This window comes from Marmota flaviventris, chromosome 3 (assembly GCF_047511675.1).
Source record: "Marmota flaviventris isolate mMarFla1 chromosome 3, mMarFla1.hap1, whole genome shotgun sequence".
Taxonomy (NCBI): Eukaryota; Metazoa; Chordata; class Mammalia; order Rodentia; family Sciuridae; genus Marmota; species Marmota flaviventris.
In genome coordinates this window covers 15623819-15639660 of record NC_092500.1, presented here as the reverse complement: position 1 = coordinate 15639660, position 15842 = coordinate 15623819, and the positions used below count along the sequence as shown (strand labels likewise).

The window sequence follows — 15842 nt, the reverse complement described above, 5'->3', positions numbered from 1 at the left end:
TTTCATTTACTTTCGTATCTCTAAACAAATGGATGAATATGTATCTGCTTACTATATGTGTCTAATATGTCTTCAACACACAGATATGTTTAAGACGTACATTAAACAGACACATATCATTCATTTGTTTTAGGTGTTAACCTGTCGATTTCTATCATGCCGGATTAGGAGGACCCAGCACTTTGCTGGGTGAATTGAAGGTAGGGGAGGTGATGAGCAACAGATTGTTAATTTTCCTTGGCCTTTATCTGCATAATAGATGAGTGCCCATGTATGTGCATAGATAGAGCAGTGATATGAAATGAAAATTACCAGATGAGTGTAAACACAGACCTCTAGGTAAAATGTCAGAAAGTCTTTGTGCTGTGGCATATTTTTTCAAACTTGAAGGTTTCTAACTTGTGATCTGCCCTCTCAGCTTTCACTATCTGCATAGGTTTATCACAGTTATTTAGATTGCATTATTATGGGCTACATAAATAGTGTTCATTCTCAAACTAAGTGATTGAGTGCATTTTCTTTATAGCATTTCTTTCTGAAGCTTATAAGTTTCTGCTTTTTTATTTGCTTAATTTTCTTTATTCCCATTACCATTTTTCTAGACCATCAACAGCCTTTTTTTAAAAATTTATTTTTTAGTTGTAGTTGCACACAATTCCTTTATTTTATTTATTTATTTTTATGTGGTACTGAGGATCGAGCCCAGGTCCCCACACATGCGAGGTGAGCACTATACTGCTGAGCCACAACCCCAGCCCCAGTCAACAGCCTTTTGATATGATTTCCACATTGTTAGTAGTCTGTTAGGATTTGTGTACTCCCCCCTCCCAAAAGATTACCCATATGGAGCCTCCTTTCTTCCTGCTCCAAATTGTGGGAGTTGTTCTCTGAGCCAGAGCTCCTGGCACCTTGTTAAGAACTGGCCAAGGGTGAGCTGGCAGGTTGGACCCTAGAGTCCTCAGGACTGCTGAGCAGAGCTTAGGGTAACCAGGGCCAGGAGCAGCCTTCTTCTCTTATATGCTCTAGAACCATCCAATAAGCACTCTGCGCTTGTTTGCTACTTTTCATGGAAAGTACTGAGATAATGATAGGTCCTGAGATGAAAGTAAATGAAAAATAAGTGGAGGGGGTCAGAAGCATGTGGCAGGAAGAGCGTATGGTGGTTAATGGTTGAAAGTTTAGCTAAAGTGACTGGGAAGTAGTCCTGTTGTGAAAAGATGGGCTTGGAGTGAAGCACTGAGAGGAGTCAGGTTGCAGAGCCTCCCTGGCTGAAGAGCGATCGAGCTCAAAGGAAGGCCCCACTCTAGAGTTCACCTGAGTGTTAGAGGACTAGCGGAGAGGCCAGCGTGGCTACAGCAGAGCAAGTGAGCTGTCCTGAGTTGGAGATGAAGCCTTGTAAGTCACTGTGGGAACTTTAGGTTTTACTCTTGAGTGAGAGGGAAGCCTCTAGAAGAATTCGAGGAGATGAAAGAGGGGATCTGACTTCTGGCTATTGTATTGACAAGAGATTGTAGAGGGCCAGCACAGCAGTCATAAAGCTATTGTTATAACTCAGGTGCATGCAGGCATTCAAAGTGGAGAGCCTGACCTTACTGATGGATTGGTGGCTTTGAGTCAGACCTCCTGTTTTACCTGACAGCTCACCTTGTTCTCACAGTGCTTTGCTTGTCTGTGAGCCTTCCCAAGGGTTGGGATGAGGGCTGAGTCAACACTCTTCTTCACACCTCCTCTGCAGATACTTGGGTTTAGTTTTCTCCTTCTGTTTCCTCCACAATTCTTCCCTTCATTCATCCACTTTCAAAGTTGTAGGATTATCTCATGTCCACTGATACCACTTTGCCCATTCTTTCTCATAGAGGTTATTTTAGACCTTAATTCTAACTCTGTTAGTGAGGTTAGAGAGATAAACACTTGTGTTCTATTATTTGGGAATATTCAGCACAAGAATGCTGAGTGTGCTCAATTTTTCTTTTTCTGTAGTTTACAGAAATGATGTTAAAATTATTTGAAGAAAAAGGAGGATTTTTAGAGCTGCCAAACTTTTGGCTTTCTGCAGTTTGGGCTCTTTGATTGATTGATTGATTGACGTGCTGGGGAATGAATACGGTCCCTTGCCTGGCTCTGCAAGTACTCTTTCACTGAGTGACACCTCCAGCCTTCTTAATCATTTCCAAGATTGAGAATTAACTTTAAAATGTCTAAAACTCGCATCCTAAGAATTACCAAATAAATGCTAACAATCATCCCAAGGGTATTGATCACATTTTTGTCAATTCTTAATTCTCTGAGAATAATGTATCTTTTGTCTGGAATGTTGTTGTAGCTAAGATCTGTAAACTTTCATCCTTTCCTTGGTCATTGAAACTAGAGGCATGACAGTTGCAAAAGTCTGTTTGTTTTTTTTTTAATCTTTATAAACATCAAAAATATCAGTGGGTTTGTTAAAAATAATTGTATATGTTATCATTAAATATTCAGAATACTTTGTTGGCTGACTTATAGAAGTATATTTTAGGTTCATCAAAGATAAGAAATATTCTCTATTAACTCCCAAAACATCTAGCACAACATTTTACCTATAGTATGGTATCTGCTCTACATTTTTGGAATAATGTGTTAAGTAAAATACCTTAAATGTTCATTGGTCTTATTGGAAATTGTGTTGACATCCAAAATCATTGCTCTGACAGTGATACTTGCTCTTCCCAATAAATATCAGGAATGGGGGACCTTTCACCTTTTCCAAATTGGCACCAGAAATTCAGCCCCTAAGACTCAGAACTTTTTGTCTTCATCCAATTTGTGCTGCTATAATAGAATATCTAGCTGGGTGATTTATAAAGAACAGAGATTTATTTCCTAAAGTTCTGAAAGCTAGGAAGTACAAAATGGAGGGCCTCACACCTTGTGAAGGCTTTATTATTACATCATCCTCTGGTAGAAGGTGGAGGAGCAAGAGAATATGCTGGCAAGAGACCAAGAGATTGAATTGCAGCCTCAAGTGCTTTTATAATCAGTGTTAATCCATTCATGACCTAACCACCTCCCGTTAGGTCCCACCTCCCAAATCTGTTGCATTGGGAATTAAGTTTCTAGCATGTGCTTCTCCGGGGAACATATGCAAACTGTGGCACTCTTTAACCCTAACTGATCAAACAAGTCGACTAAAACTTTTTCAACCAAAATAGCAAAATGCATATGCCCACACTGAGCACACATGAGAGTCTACCTTCATAGCTCTAGGCAAATTTGTTTACTCATATGTAAGTCACTACCATGGGCTTAGAACTGTGCTGGGCTCTCTTAAGGGATATAAAGAAAATTCAACCCTTCACTAATGCCCCTAGGGAGTTGACTATACCTGAAGCAAAGATAGATATGAAGGATTACATAGTTCAGTACTAAATGATATGGTAAAAACCACTGATGATGGAGAAGTTCAGAGTTTATTGTGGATGAGAATAGCTTCTGAGAGTTGGAAAGACCTTTTAGAAGTCTAGTCTAGATCCATCTCCCCAGTGTAAGAGTTCTTTTATCCTTGGCAGATGGTTTTCTGCTTTCACAGGGCTTGCCAGGGTAGGCCCTTGCTGCTTTTTAGGGCATCGTGTTGTGCAGTGACGCAATTCCAGTGGTTATCTTGAGTTCCAGTGGTTATCTTGAGTTCAAATCACCTTTCTGTGATTTACTCATGTTAGCCTTGCCCTGTCCTATGGGCTGCATTGAAGAAATGTGTTCCCCTTTTCTTCAGTGGTCACCCTCTGTTCTGCATTTAAAGAAAGACTTCAGGTTGAGAAAAAGTGTAGCAAGAGAAGCAAGTTCTTGCAGTCTAACCAGGTGAGTTGTGTTGACCCTTATGCCTTGGTCTCCCTGTCTTTGAAATGGAGACTGTGCTGAGAGGTTGTTGCTGGTTGGTATAATGGTATATGGCATGCAGTGAATATAGGGCCTGGTGGGCAGGCATCAGATAACAAAGGCAAGCTGCTCTTGACTGGTTGGGATTTGGACTTGGAGGGATTTGGCAAAGATAGGAAAGAAACGTGGGTGACAACAGAGAGAACCAGATCAATGGGGCCTGTTGGCTGACTCGTATCTAAAGAGCAAGAAGAAAAAGAGGCCTCAGGAGCTTTGGTTTTAAATTTGGCAGATGACAGCCAGTTTCAAAGCAACTTGTGTCTCATTGAACTTGAGATGAGATTAACAGCGTTATTAATTAATTCACCCTTATTGTGCTTTTCCTCTATACCAGCACTGACCCAGCTACTGGAAACACAAGGGTAAGCAAGACTGGCACACACTGTTGGTTCTATGTAGTTCATGATCTCTTGGACAGGAACCAGACAGAAAAGAAGTAAACAAAAATATAAGCACAGCCAGGTGCCGTGGCACATGCCTGTAATCCCAGCAGCTCGGAGGCTGAAGCAGGAGGATTTCAAGTTCAAAGCCAGCCTCAGCAATTTAGCCAGGCCCTGAGCAATTCAGTGAGACCCTGTCTCTAAATAAAATGTAAAAAAGGGCTGGGGATGTGGCTCAGTGATTGGATGTCTCTGAGTTCAACCCCCAGTACCAACAAAACTAAACCATAAACAATAATTTGAAATAGTGGTAAGTGCTTATGTGAAAGTGCTATAAGAGTGACTGGTTTGCCGATGGAGTGTGGACTTCAGTTTGATGCTCAGGAGCCACCTCTTTAAGGAAATGATATTTGAGTTGAGATCTGGAGAATAAAAACGAGTCAGCTAAGCAAAGTCTGGGAGAACTAAGTTCTAGAGAGAGAGAGAACTTTTAAGAGAAGGGCTCTGAGGCAGGAATGAGTTTGGCTTGTTAAAGGAACAAAAATAGACCTGAGGAAGAATACCATATGAGACATGGTAGAAGAAATGGGATAAGGCACACCCCACAGGGCCTCGGAACCAAAAGAAAGGAGTTTGTGCTTTATTCTAAATATGCTGGTGACCAGTAGAACTGTTGGATGGTTAGTGTAAGCAAAGGAGTGACTAGAACTAACTTGAGACTTGAAGAGCTCAGCCTGGGTTTCATTTGGAGAGTGGGTTGGAGGCGGGAGTAAGCAAGGAGGCAGGGAGACCATTGTGGTGGCCTTGGACTAGGCCAGCAGTAGTGGGGAAGTAGAGAGAAGTGACTGGTTGTGGATATACTCAAGATAGAGCCAACAGGACATGCTGATGGCTTGGGTGTCCGGAGAGGTCAAGACAGGATTGAGGACTAGGCTTATGGGCTGAAGAAGCCAGTAATGCTGCTCACCTAGTTCTGAAGACTGAGAAAAGGAAGAGTGTTTCACAATTAGGCAAGAGTAGAGGCAGAGAACCCAAGGCTAAGATTTGAGGTACCTGTTAGACTCCAAATGAAGGTGCTAATAGGCAATTGGATATAGAGTCCAAAACTCCAGGGAGAAATTAGGGCTAGAAAAGAAATATGGGCATCATTTGCATGTTGTATATTCCCAGATTTATAACATTTTACTTTTAGTATACAGATAATTTATAGGCATTTCCATCTGAATTCCATTCTTTCACCTATAAAGTTCAAGTTAGACTCATGATTCCTGTTACAGAAGGAGGAAATGGAGGCCTGGAGAGGAGTGTCACTTACGGGATTCAACCCAGCACCAGCAGAGCCAGGATTTGAATCAGGCTTTTGATTGAGTGTATTTCCCACTCCATTAAAACTGGATAAAGGGGGCTGGGATTGTGGCTCAGCGGTAGAGCGCTCACCTCACATGGGCGGGACCCGGGTTCGATCCTTAGCACCACGTAAAAATAAAGGCATTGTGTTGTGTCCATCTACACCTAAAAAAAATAAATATTAAAAAAAAAAAAAAAACTGGATAAAGCTGGCTCTTTTCTTATTTGTTACCCCATTACCACTTGGCCTCTGGGGTTGCCATGTTCCTGGAAATTTTCCCTCAAAAGAAACATAGCTTGCTTCTGAGACAGCATCCTGACATTTCTTTCTTTCTTTCTTTTTTTAATATATATCTTTTAGTTGTAGTTGGACACAATACCTTTATTTTATTTATTTATCTTTGGTGCTGAGGATCGAACCCAGGGCCTTGCACATGCTAGGTGAGTGCTCTACCGCTGAGCTACAACCCCAGCCCCATCCTGACATTTCTTGATACTCTTTTCTGTGTCTCCTCCTAGAGATGGGCATCTTTTCAAAATTCTCATTCTTTGTGGATAAATAGCTTTGTATCTACCACCAAATCAAAATAAATAATACTCAACACACCTTGTTCCAGAGATGCCTGGAATACATACTCCTGAAAGCTATATTTTTGGACATTCCTTTTCTTCTAAACAACTCATTATGAAACACTGTCCCTGCCCCTTTAATTGGTCCTATGGTCAGGCTTAGCTGTGGTTAAAATTCACAATCTATCAAGAATTTGAGCAGATATAAAAGGTAGTAAATTTTCAAACCCTCGGTTTTGCCCATTCTCCCGATTGTTTTGGCCAGATGTCATAATTAAAGCCAGAAGAGGCAAGGAACTTGGAGGAGGTGTCTCAGACAGCGATTATAGTTGGTTCACATGGAATCCTTGTGTGCAGTGAGCGCTGCTGGCAGGTGTCTGTAAGGAGCCACACAATAACCCATTCGTTGGTGTGGGGCCCACAGGGCAACTGGCTGAGATCTAAAGGAGTTGACTGACTGTTGGCGAGTAAAACATGGATGAAGTGCAGAATGAGTTTATATCACCAGTTTTTCTGTTTGTAATTGTCATGAAATGAGCTAATAAAATTTCAGTGTTGTGAGCTTTCAAAGTGTACACGTCACACTGTAACTTCTTTTTCCATCCAGACACATACCTGACTAAAATCAGTGGTTAGTGAACTTAGTTTTCACCACTGAAATGTAGAATTGTTTGGAAATGCTGTTTGTTTGTTTTTTCCATTTTGTAGCATCACCTGCAAGTTGACACACATCTTTATGAGTATATGTAAAGTTTATTTTGATTTGATGTGTCTATGAATATACTTTCCTCCTCCATGTAGAGCACTGAATTTCTTGTTCCTGGTAACAGGAAGTAACAGGGCTCTGCAGATTGCCTGATAGTTTTTTCTTAAAAGTTTTATATGACAAAAATGTTGTTAGAAATTCTTTTAGTACATGCTTAATGTATAGATTATATTTCTGCATCTACTGCCTCAAAAATATCCTTTCCACATTAGAGGAGACTTGAAAATTTAGTTTCACAGACTTGAGCTTCTATCCTGCTCAAGCCTGATCATTAGCACCTAAATGAAACAAATGGGAAGAGGAAGCCACCCTGAAGTAGTTAAATGCTATATGCTTCAAAAGAGCTCATGGAGATTGAAGAGGGTAGAGTGAGTGGGTAAACTGGAACAAGAATTAGCGCTGAGTAGTTGGATATCGACAGCAGTGGCATGAGATAAGCAAGACTAATGTAATTGGTCAGAGAAGGCCACTGCAGAAGTGGAAGTAATTTATTAGTAGCTGTTACAGAGGGTGCTGACCCCATAAGCAGCATCACCTTCTGTACCCTCAAAAACAGAGGAGGATCAAGCAGAGTCAAGGGTTGAGGAAGGAGAATGTGTTTATAAGGAAGGTGGCATAACAACGTAAAGACTACACTAGGGCCCAAAAGTAGGCCAGATCTGCTCTGCTGTGCACTTTTTTTAAAAATTTTTCTTTTAGTTGTCAATAGACCTTTATTTTATTTATTTATATGTGGTGCTGAGAATCGAATCCAGGGCCTCACATGTGCTAGGCAAGGGCTCTACCACGGAACTACAACCCCAGCCCAGCTGTGCACTTTTCAGTTGAGAGAATTCCAATACAGTCCTCTAATGAGACATTCAAAGAATCTTGACGAAGTATAACCCTCCTTTTGGTATTACAAAGTCAGTCATGGGTCTCATCATCAGTAAATCTGCATTGAGTTGGCTCCCCAAAAAGAGCCAAGTCCTCTATCAGGAATCTCTAGAGCAGTTCATCCTTTAGCAGATATGCAAAATAAGGCCATGGTCAAATTATTCAGTAGTAACCTTCTATGTACCGCAATTGTGAATGTGTTATGTGGCTGTTTATAAAGGAAGGGAAGTATAGTTTAGTTCCAGCTAGGGAGAGGCATGGAAGCCTGAAGTTCTGGTCCCCTCTCCAAGCATTCTTGAAGTCTAGGTCCTTGCAGTGATGACTTGTGTGGCTGATGCATGATGGTGCTCCACAGAGGAAGAGGACAGAACATGGGTGTGGTGTGTTCTTCTGTGTTTTCTCTTTGTGTTTTTTTGTGATCACCTTTATAGATAAGAGACATTCACATAGAATGCTGATTGGAATATTTGGAGCTAGACTTTCTATTAAAATAAAAATAACTTCTATTAACCTCTTTAGTGTAGTTATAAATTACATGGAGGGAACTTACCAGGTAAGTGTCTTGTCTTGAGCATTCTTTTCTCTGATGGCTAGTGCATTAGTTAGATTTCTTGCTCCATTTTTTTGTTTTGTTTTGTTTTGTTTTGGTCTTTTTGTTTTTTAATCATTTAGCAAAAATTACACTAGCCTAAGGAGTCCCCACATTATGTTTTATTTCAGTGTTCAGGCATGCCAAATTATTATATTCCCAGATTTCCTCTTTCTTCTGCTGCCATTCACAATGAGTAAGGAAAAAGTAGACTCCTTTGATGTGGAGGGAGAGAGAAAAAAAGCAATATATCACTTTCCTGAAAGAACATTTCTCAGTCTCTCATGTGAGAAAGGATTAACACCTCCAGCAGAGGTCCTGTAGCTCACAGAATCAGGCAGCAACACCAAGCAGCATTCCTAAAGAGGAAACACTGTATTTGAGGAAGAGTGTTTGTCCTGGCAAATAGAAGCTTCTTAATAACTGCACATCTGAGATAATGGCATACACTCCTCAGTGTCTCCTCCAGGCCCTGAGGACCAGGCAGCTAGTTTAAATGGACTGAAGCCAGCCTTTGTGTGGAACAGAAGTCTAGTCTTAGAAAGGTAGTTTTTCACTTAATCGTTCAGTGTGTCCATCCATCTTTAAGGATGACGCATATGTGGATTAAATGATTTGAAAGATTTATCTTGGATCCTTTCTTTTTCAAAAGAAGTCCCATTATAAAGGTCACTTGCCTCCATTTTGCATTAATAAGTTATTCAGCAACTTGCAAATTAATTTATTATAAGATTTTGATTGAATGTTTCTTAGAAGAAAAGAAAACCCACCTTCTTTCCAACACATCAAAGAATCCTTAAACACTGGCTATAGAGAGGCTGCAGGAAGTTAGAAAATGCACATTCATGTGTGCCAGAAAAGCTAAGAAGAAAGTTTATTTATTAAACAAGGTCTGGTTAAAAATTAGTTTTGTCAGAGCTTTTTTTTTTTTAAATTTTTTTCTATATTTTGCTTTTAAAACAGAGAGAGTGAAAAGATCCTGATTTAAAGTAGTAATAATAACAGCACCTTGTACTCATGTAGTACTTGAGACTGTCTAAAATCCTCTCTGCAAGTCTGAGGCTTCAAACAGTCTGGATATCTTTGGCTCCCTCCTCCGCTTGATCCTGCTTGAATGGAAGTTTCTAAGTGGGAGGGGAGACGGGCCCGACAGGGCTAACAGTGTGAGCCCCAAGATAAGGTACATGATGCCCAATGATCCTTCAGAGTTTGAATTGAAAAAGAAATTCCAGGAGCTCTCACTTTTGTGTTAGGAAGTTGGAATTATTTTGCACACATAGATGCCTTATTGTAAGAAGATTTTATTAATTTGCTTTTTAAGAACAAATTTTGATCTTTGATAGCTAGCCTGTAACCCTCTGACCTTTCAGTAAATATCCAACTAAAGCTTTGAAATTAGGGTATTTAGTGTTTTATGGCCCAGAATAAAAATCTCCAATTCTGTTTCCAAATAGTGTAGTCTCAACACATTTTATTAAGCTCTTGACACATTCAGCCGTGTGTATTTTGTAAAGTTCCTATGGCTATTGTTTTACAATAGCTGCATCCAGAAGCATTGTAAGGGTTTCAATTAATCAGCCTTTTGTGTGCCTCAGACTATGCAAATTTATCACATCAAACCATTCAACTGCTCATGGGAAAGCCATGTAAAAACTGTATTGTCTTCTAGCGCCTCCTCTCATTTAGAGTGATGTTTTAATAAGAAAGCTAATCAAGTTTTCTTATGCATTATTTATCTGTTAACATGTAAGGAAGAACTGAATTAAAATTATGTCAACTGGGATATGGCAAGTGATATGATAGATCTGGAAGTGATTCAACAGCAGAACAAGCTACAGTTTTTGTCTACCCCTTTCCCTGGGGATTATTTAAGGTGGTCGTGTGAAAAATAGAAGGTTAATGCAGTAACTAGAAAGAGGGAAGGGAAGAAAGGAGTAACCACCTGTGTTAGCCTTCACATTTTGATCTAGATATTTCCATTTCTGAATGTTTTAAGGCCCACAGAGATGAGTTTATTCAAAGCAAAACGTTTCTTATTTAATAGGAACAATCTTGAAAACCGCCTGTCCACTTCTTTGGCCCTATTTAGGGCCGTATTTATTGTAGTAAGCTATTTTCCAGTAGAAAGCCCCAGCCCCAGCCCCTGTGAAGCTCTGATGTTATTAGGAAGCAACGTTCTAATAAAGATAAAGAGCCTGAACTTGGGGAGACTAGCGCTTCTTTTCGCTTCTTTAGCCAAAGTTAGTGCAAGTGATCCTGCACCATCTATTCATTAGGTTGTTTTCCTTGCCTTTGCTAGCATGCTTCCTGCTGAGAGTAATTTCGTTTCTTATATAATAATAATTCCTGTATTTAAATGGAGCCTTTCTCAAAGGACCAGTAAAGTACCTCTCAGACATTAGCTCATCTGTGCTTCTAACACAATTGCCTTAAGAGGTAGTTGATAATTATTCCCATTAGAAAGACCAAACTCCTAAGGTCCCCAACTCAGAATATCTGTTGAACAGCAGAGTCAGATTAAAGTCACTTGATTCCTTGCTATTCCACTCTCCCTTGGTCTGAGGGCCAAGGAGTAATCATCTCCACAGATGGCATTTCCCCACATTTATAGACTTCATCAACACTGGGTTATTAGGAGGCAGAAGAGCATACACTCCTTACCAAATACTAGCTCTCTTCTTGCACTGTGACTCTACAGAAAAATCAGAGCATCTTTTCATCTTTTGTTCAGCACAGAGCATGTTCAACTGTGCAGAGTACATGGACTTATATGACAGTTAAGTTTATCTACCAGAAGTAAAAGCAGGTGATTTAGGTGTTTCTTGGTGGTTTCAGTAGACCTTTCTGCCAGATGTGCTCTGTATCACTTAGCACATTTGAATGCAGCAAGGAGAATTGTATAAATGTGCTAGTTTGAAATATTCCACTTGAATAGTCAGCATAGGCTACCTCTGCCTATCTGATTTTGAAGTCCTAAACCTCTTCCAGTTCCCACCTCCTCATAGTACTTGTGGCACTGCATCTGCTTAGTAATGGCTAACCTGTCCATCAGCAGTTACACATTGAAGTCACATCAGAGACAGCTCCTTTTTTTATTTTTATTTTTTAGTTGTAGATGGACACAATATCTTTATTTTTATTTATTTATTTTTATATGGTGCTGAGGATTGAACCCAGGGCCTCACGTATGTGAGGCAAGTGCCCTACCACTGAGCTACAACCCCAGCCCCAGAAACAGCTCTTAAATTAAGGATGTCATTACCATTGTCTTCTCTAGTTGTTTGTTGTTCACTTTCCTCTATTGATAAGGTTCTGGAGTGCTTTAATTTTTTCTAACATTTTTCTTCTTAGGTTCTCATCTATTCAAATTAAGGTAGTCCATTACACAGATTCAATAACTAAAATTAATGTTAGAAGAGCCAAAAATGACTTGAATAATTTAGTTACTATTTATAATTGGAAATACTTTTTTAAGAAAATCAAATTATTCTTAAGGCCACTAAAGTCAATTTCTGTGTCACTCTGTGAAGCCACAGAGATGGAAATAGAAAACTGGTGTAGGATCCTGCAGTGTCTGGGGCATGGCACAGTACTGTGACTCTGGGTCTTGACTGGGTTGACACCCACTTATAGCCTCTTCAGAATTCCTACTTTCTTCCTTTTAACAACTTGAAATTAAGGTCAGTGATGATGGAATAATGTTCTGATGACTGGGTATCTGTAGTACCCTTTTTCTCTAACATTGTGAGATTTGGTTTTCTTTTTTATTTGGTTTTTGCATTTGTTAGACATCTTGAAGATCTGTCTGTGGTCTGATTTCCAGTAGGTCCCAGTGAGTGCACTAAATGTTCTCGGCATGTTGACTGGTGTATTTGCCTTTTACTGCCAGGAGGTTGTGCTATAAACAATGGGGTTGAGACACAGCATGAACCAGGGGATGAAATTTTATTTTAAAATCTGAAATGCTGTGTAAGCATTTAAAGTATGAATTGGTAATTGTCTCACAACAGCTTCCATTAGATATGGTTTATTTGTAGTCCATCCTCTTTTCAGGAATCCAGGGGAGTGTTAACACACTGAAGCGTACCGCATATCATTTACATTTTTAGGCCAGTACTGAAGGAAAGTGACCATAACTTTTAAGCATTCTTAATACTGGAATGGATTTTATGCCTGTGTCCCTGGAGAAAACAGAATTTTAATTTTCCATTGGAAAGTAAGAAACTTCCCCACTTTAAGGACTCAAGTACTTCTGACTCAGAGAAATATCCTTAAAAAAAAAAAAGTCTGATTCTAAGGTTGAGAAGTCTCTTTTTGCCCCTAATGAATTCAGCAAAATGCAAACTTTTAAAAATCATCTGTCTAATTTGAGATTCGAGATTGTCAAATTCTGTCTAAATATTTTGTTTTAACTTCTAAGCTCATTATGGCCTCTTTGTGTTAACTCGTATTAAAATCTGTCAGCTATGACTGGTCTCATAAGCACAGTCAGCGGACCAGAATAAGTTAATTATTTACTTGTGTCACTAATGCTCTTCATCTAATGAAATGCACAGCTGTGTTAGATCTGCAGTTGGATGTGTAGCTCCCATTGTCCCCCAAGTCAGCAGAGGGTAGAAGCCGCAGTGATGGAGAGCCCTCAGTTCTTTCTGCTGTTCGGGCTTTCTGTGTCGATTTCATGGATCTTTTATCATTCACTTTCACACAAAACAAACAACACAGGCTGTCTGCTATGGGAACCATCTTGGCATATAAAAGGGTTTTCAGAGCCTAAAGTAATTTTAAGTTAGCGAAGATTTAATTTTTGGCTTACAGGTGCCCTTGGTTCAGATACAGCCAAAGCAGTTCCTACAAGGGAATGGAAAAATCGGAAAGCTACTTATGTTGTTTTTTGTTTTGTTTTGTTTTTATCAAAATGTCAGAAGAGGGCAGATAAGAAAAAAACTTATCAAAAAGGAGACTGTGTACTAAATATTAATCAAGTTTCAAGGAAAGTTATTAAATATTGTGAGTATTATTTTTGTTTTAGTAACATAACGGAAGTTAAATTTCCTTGGTTAAATGTGACAACTAAAACTGAAAATACAAAGTGCAAGTCATCTCTCTATCCCGCCCCCCGCCATCTGAGTATGTCATGCTTCCATGGTCATTTTTGTAACTTCTATCCCTCACTCCTCACCTTCTCCTGTGGGAGGGTGAGAGGCCTGGTCTACATCCTGAGCAGACCCTGCACCCCTGTGAAGCTCTGCCAAGGGTGGCTTGTTTTGCTTTAGTTTTGTTTTCAAGGATATAGTTGAACCCTCCATCCCCTCACCAGCCAAAATGTCATTCTTAGCCAGGCGTCCCAGGATCAGTCCCTTTAGGAATTGCCGTTTTTAACATTTTGTTCACTCCTATACAATGTTGTTGTCGGTGTACCTAGATTTACAATTTGATCTCTTTCAAAGCAAATTTCCCAGTAGCCCTAGGGTTTTGTCAGATAATTTCAGTGTGGGTAAGATGGATTTTTAGAGGAAAGAAAAGAGGGTCACACACTCTGCTTGATTTAAGTTCTAACACATTGTAGTAGAATTTGAAATAAAGTGAACTGAATGACTGCTTCTGTTCTTGTAGGAAAGCATACGTTCTTTATAATAAACAAAACCATTTCAACCAAAATGCCAATTAAAATAACTCTGTGCTCTAGAATTAAGCTCCTCAGACCTAATTACATCTTGTTGGCAGCCTCTAGAAATTGGAGTATTAATAACTAATATGAAATAAGTAGATGGCATGAATGGCCATCTTTTTCCTGTAGACTTTAGCTCTTCACAACTATAACAAATCACAAAAATTTTATTTTAAAGTAGTTTGAAAGGCTCAGTGGTACAGTACTTGCCCAGCATGCCTGCACAAGACCCTGGGTTTGATCCCCAGTACTGCAAAAATAATAATAAAGTAGTTTGAATAGTTATATAGAAGCTGAAGTGAGGAATGAAAAAATAAGAACAGTTTTTCAATAGGTGCAAATGGTTGACAACTCTGCACCTATTGATATTGATATAAGATAAAATTCTTTTTCCCCCTGTTATGAGAACTTTTTTTTCTTAATTCAGTGCCATTGTAGACTAGTTTTCCAATTCTAAATTATGTGATTGTGGGTAAAAATCTAAATTCTATTTTTTTCTCCTCCTCTCACGAAAAAGAAATTCCAAGAATTAAAAACAACAAAGTCCCCTATAACTTTAGAACAATAATAAGGGAGTAATAAATCACAATTAATTTAAGATAACATCAGTCATTTGCAGAGAATTGTTAGGTTTTTTTGTTTTGTTCTGTTTTCATTCTTAGAATTCCATTTCTGATTCTAACATTTTTCTCCAAGAATGATTTGGCATTTAATTTTCTTGTTTATCTTTACAAGTTCAAAGATTGCTTTTTTAACATGCTGTAAACTATAGGAATTAAAATTCCTTCAGGCAATATAGGCTCAGCCAGGGAAGCCCTGGCAAGAATCAGCCAACCAGCCAGTTCTGTGAATATCAGCCACAGTTTTTTAAAACTGTATTTTACATGCCCCTCTTGTTCAATCAGTTCTGTGTTGGATTCCTGTAATTTGGGTGCAGAATCTCACAGATCACAGCCTAACTGGCAAGGAGCAAGATTGTTGCCGACTTAAAGCTTCAGGGACTTCGGCTCAGGTCCCAGGGAATTGCTGCTCTTTGGTCTTCGTGGCACAGGAGGGTGGGCAAGCAGCCTGACAGCATCATTGTGTATCACACTAGCAGGACAGTCCACAGGCTGTAGTTCTTTTCTGCAAGGAGAGTCATTTTTGACTGTCTAACAGGATTGTTGGAAATTGCTTTTGTTATTCTTGATAGAGACGATAGGGCAAATTTTAAAGCAGTAGAAATAGAGATAGCAGCAGGAAGATCCCAATTAAGTACTGTATTCTTCTTTCTGCCAGTTTGCTTTATGTTGCATGAAATCTTCTCTCCCCCAGGTGTTTGTGGTTTGATCGTCCCCCAGGAGGATATGCCATTTTGTGATTCTGGCATCTGTCCGGACATCATAATGAACCCACATGGCTTCCCATCGAGAATGACGGTCAGTTACCTTTAGGCTTTTGAGAGGCACAGCTTTTAAGGAAGAAAGCAGGCAGTTAGTTTAGTTGTAGTAAGTGGAGGTGATGAGACCCTGAAACTGAATTTTAAAAAGATTCCTTTGACCCCCTGCTGGATAAACAAGCTCCTAGTCCCTGGCAGTTCTGGGCCACTCTCTTCTACAGAGAAAAGGGAGCTCACTTGCACAACTGGAGTCTTCTGAGTGAGGTACTTATTAGCCTTCTGCAGAGAGCCCCTTACACCAAACCTATGTGAGTCTCCCTTTCAAGGCCACTTGGCTGTTCTCCTGGCTCCCCCTC

At 39.6% G+C, this 15842-nt stretch overlaps 1 protein-coding gene across 6 annotated transcripts in view; it reads left to right on the top strand.

Moving 5' to 3' along the window:
* The window catches only part of Polr3b (RNA polymerase III subunit B), a 129482-nt gene that overhangs the window by 91463 nt on the left and 22177 nt on the right, over positions 1-15842 (top strand). For all 6 annotated transcript variants that reach the window (XM_071609570.1, XM_027942168.3, XM_071609573.1 and 3 more), the window contains one exon: positions 15423-15526. In XM_071609570.1, coding sequence (XP_071465671.1) covers positions 15423-15526 — 104 coding nt within the window. The remainder of the gene's footprint in view (positions 1-15422; positions 15527-15842) is intronic.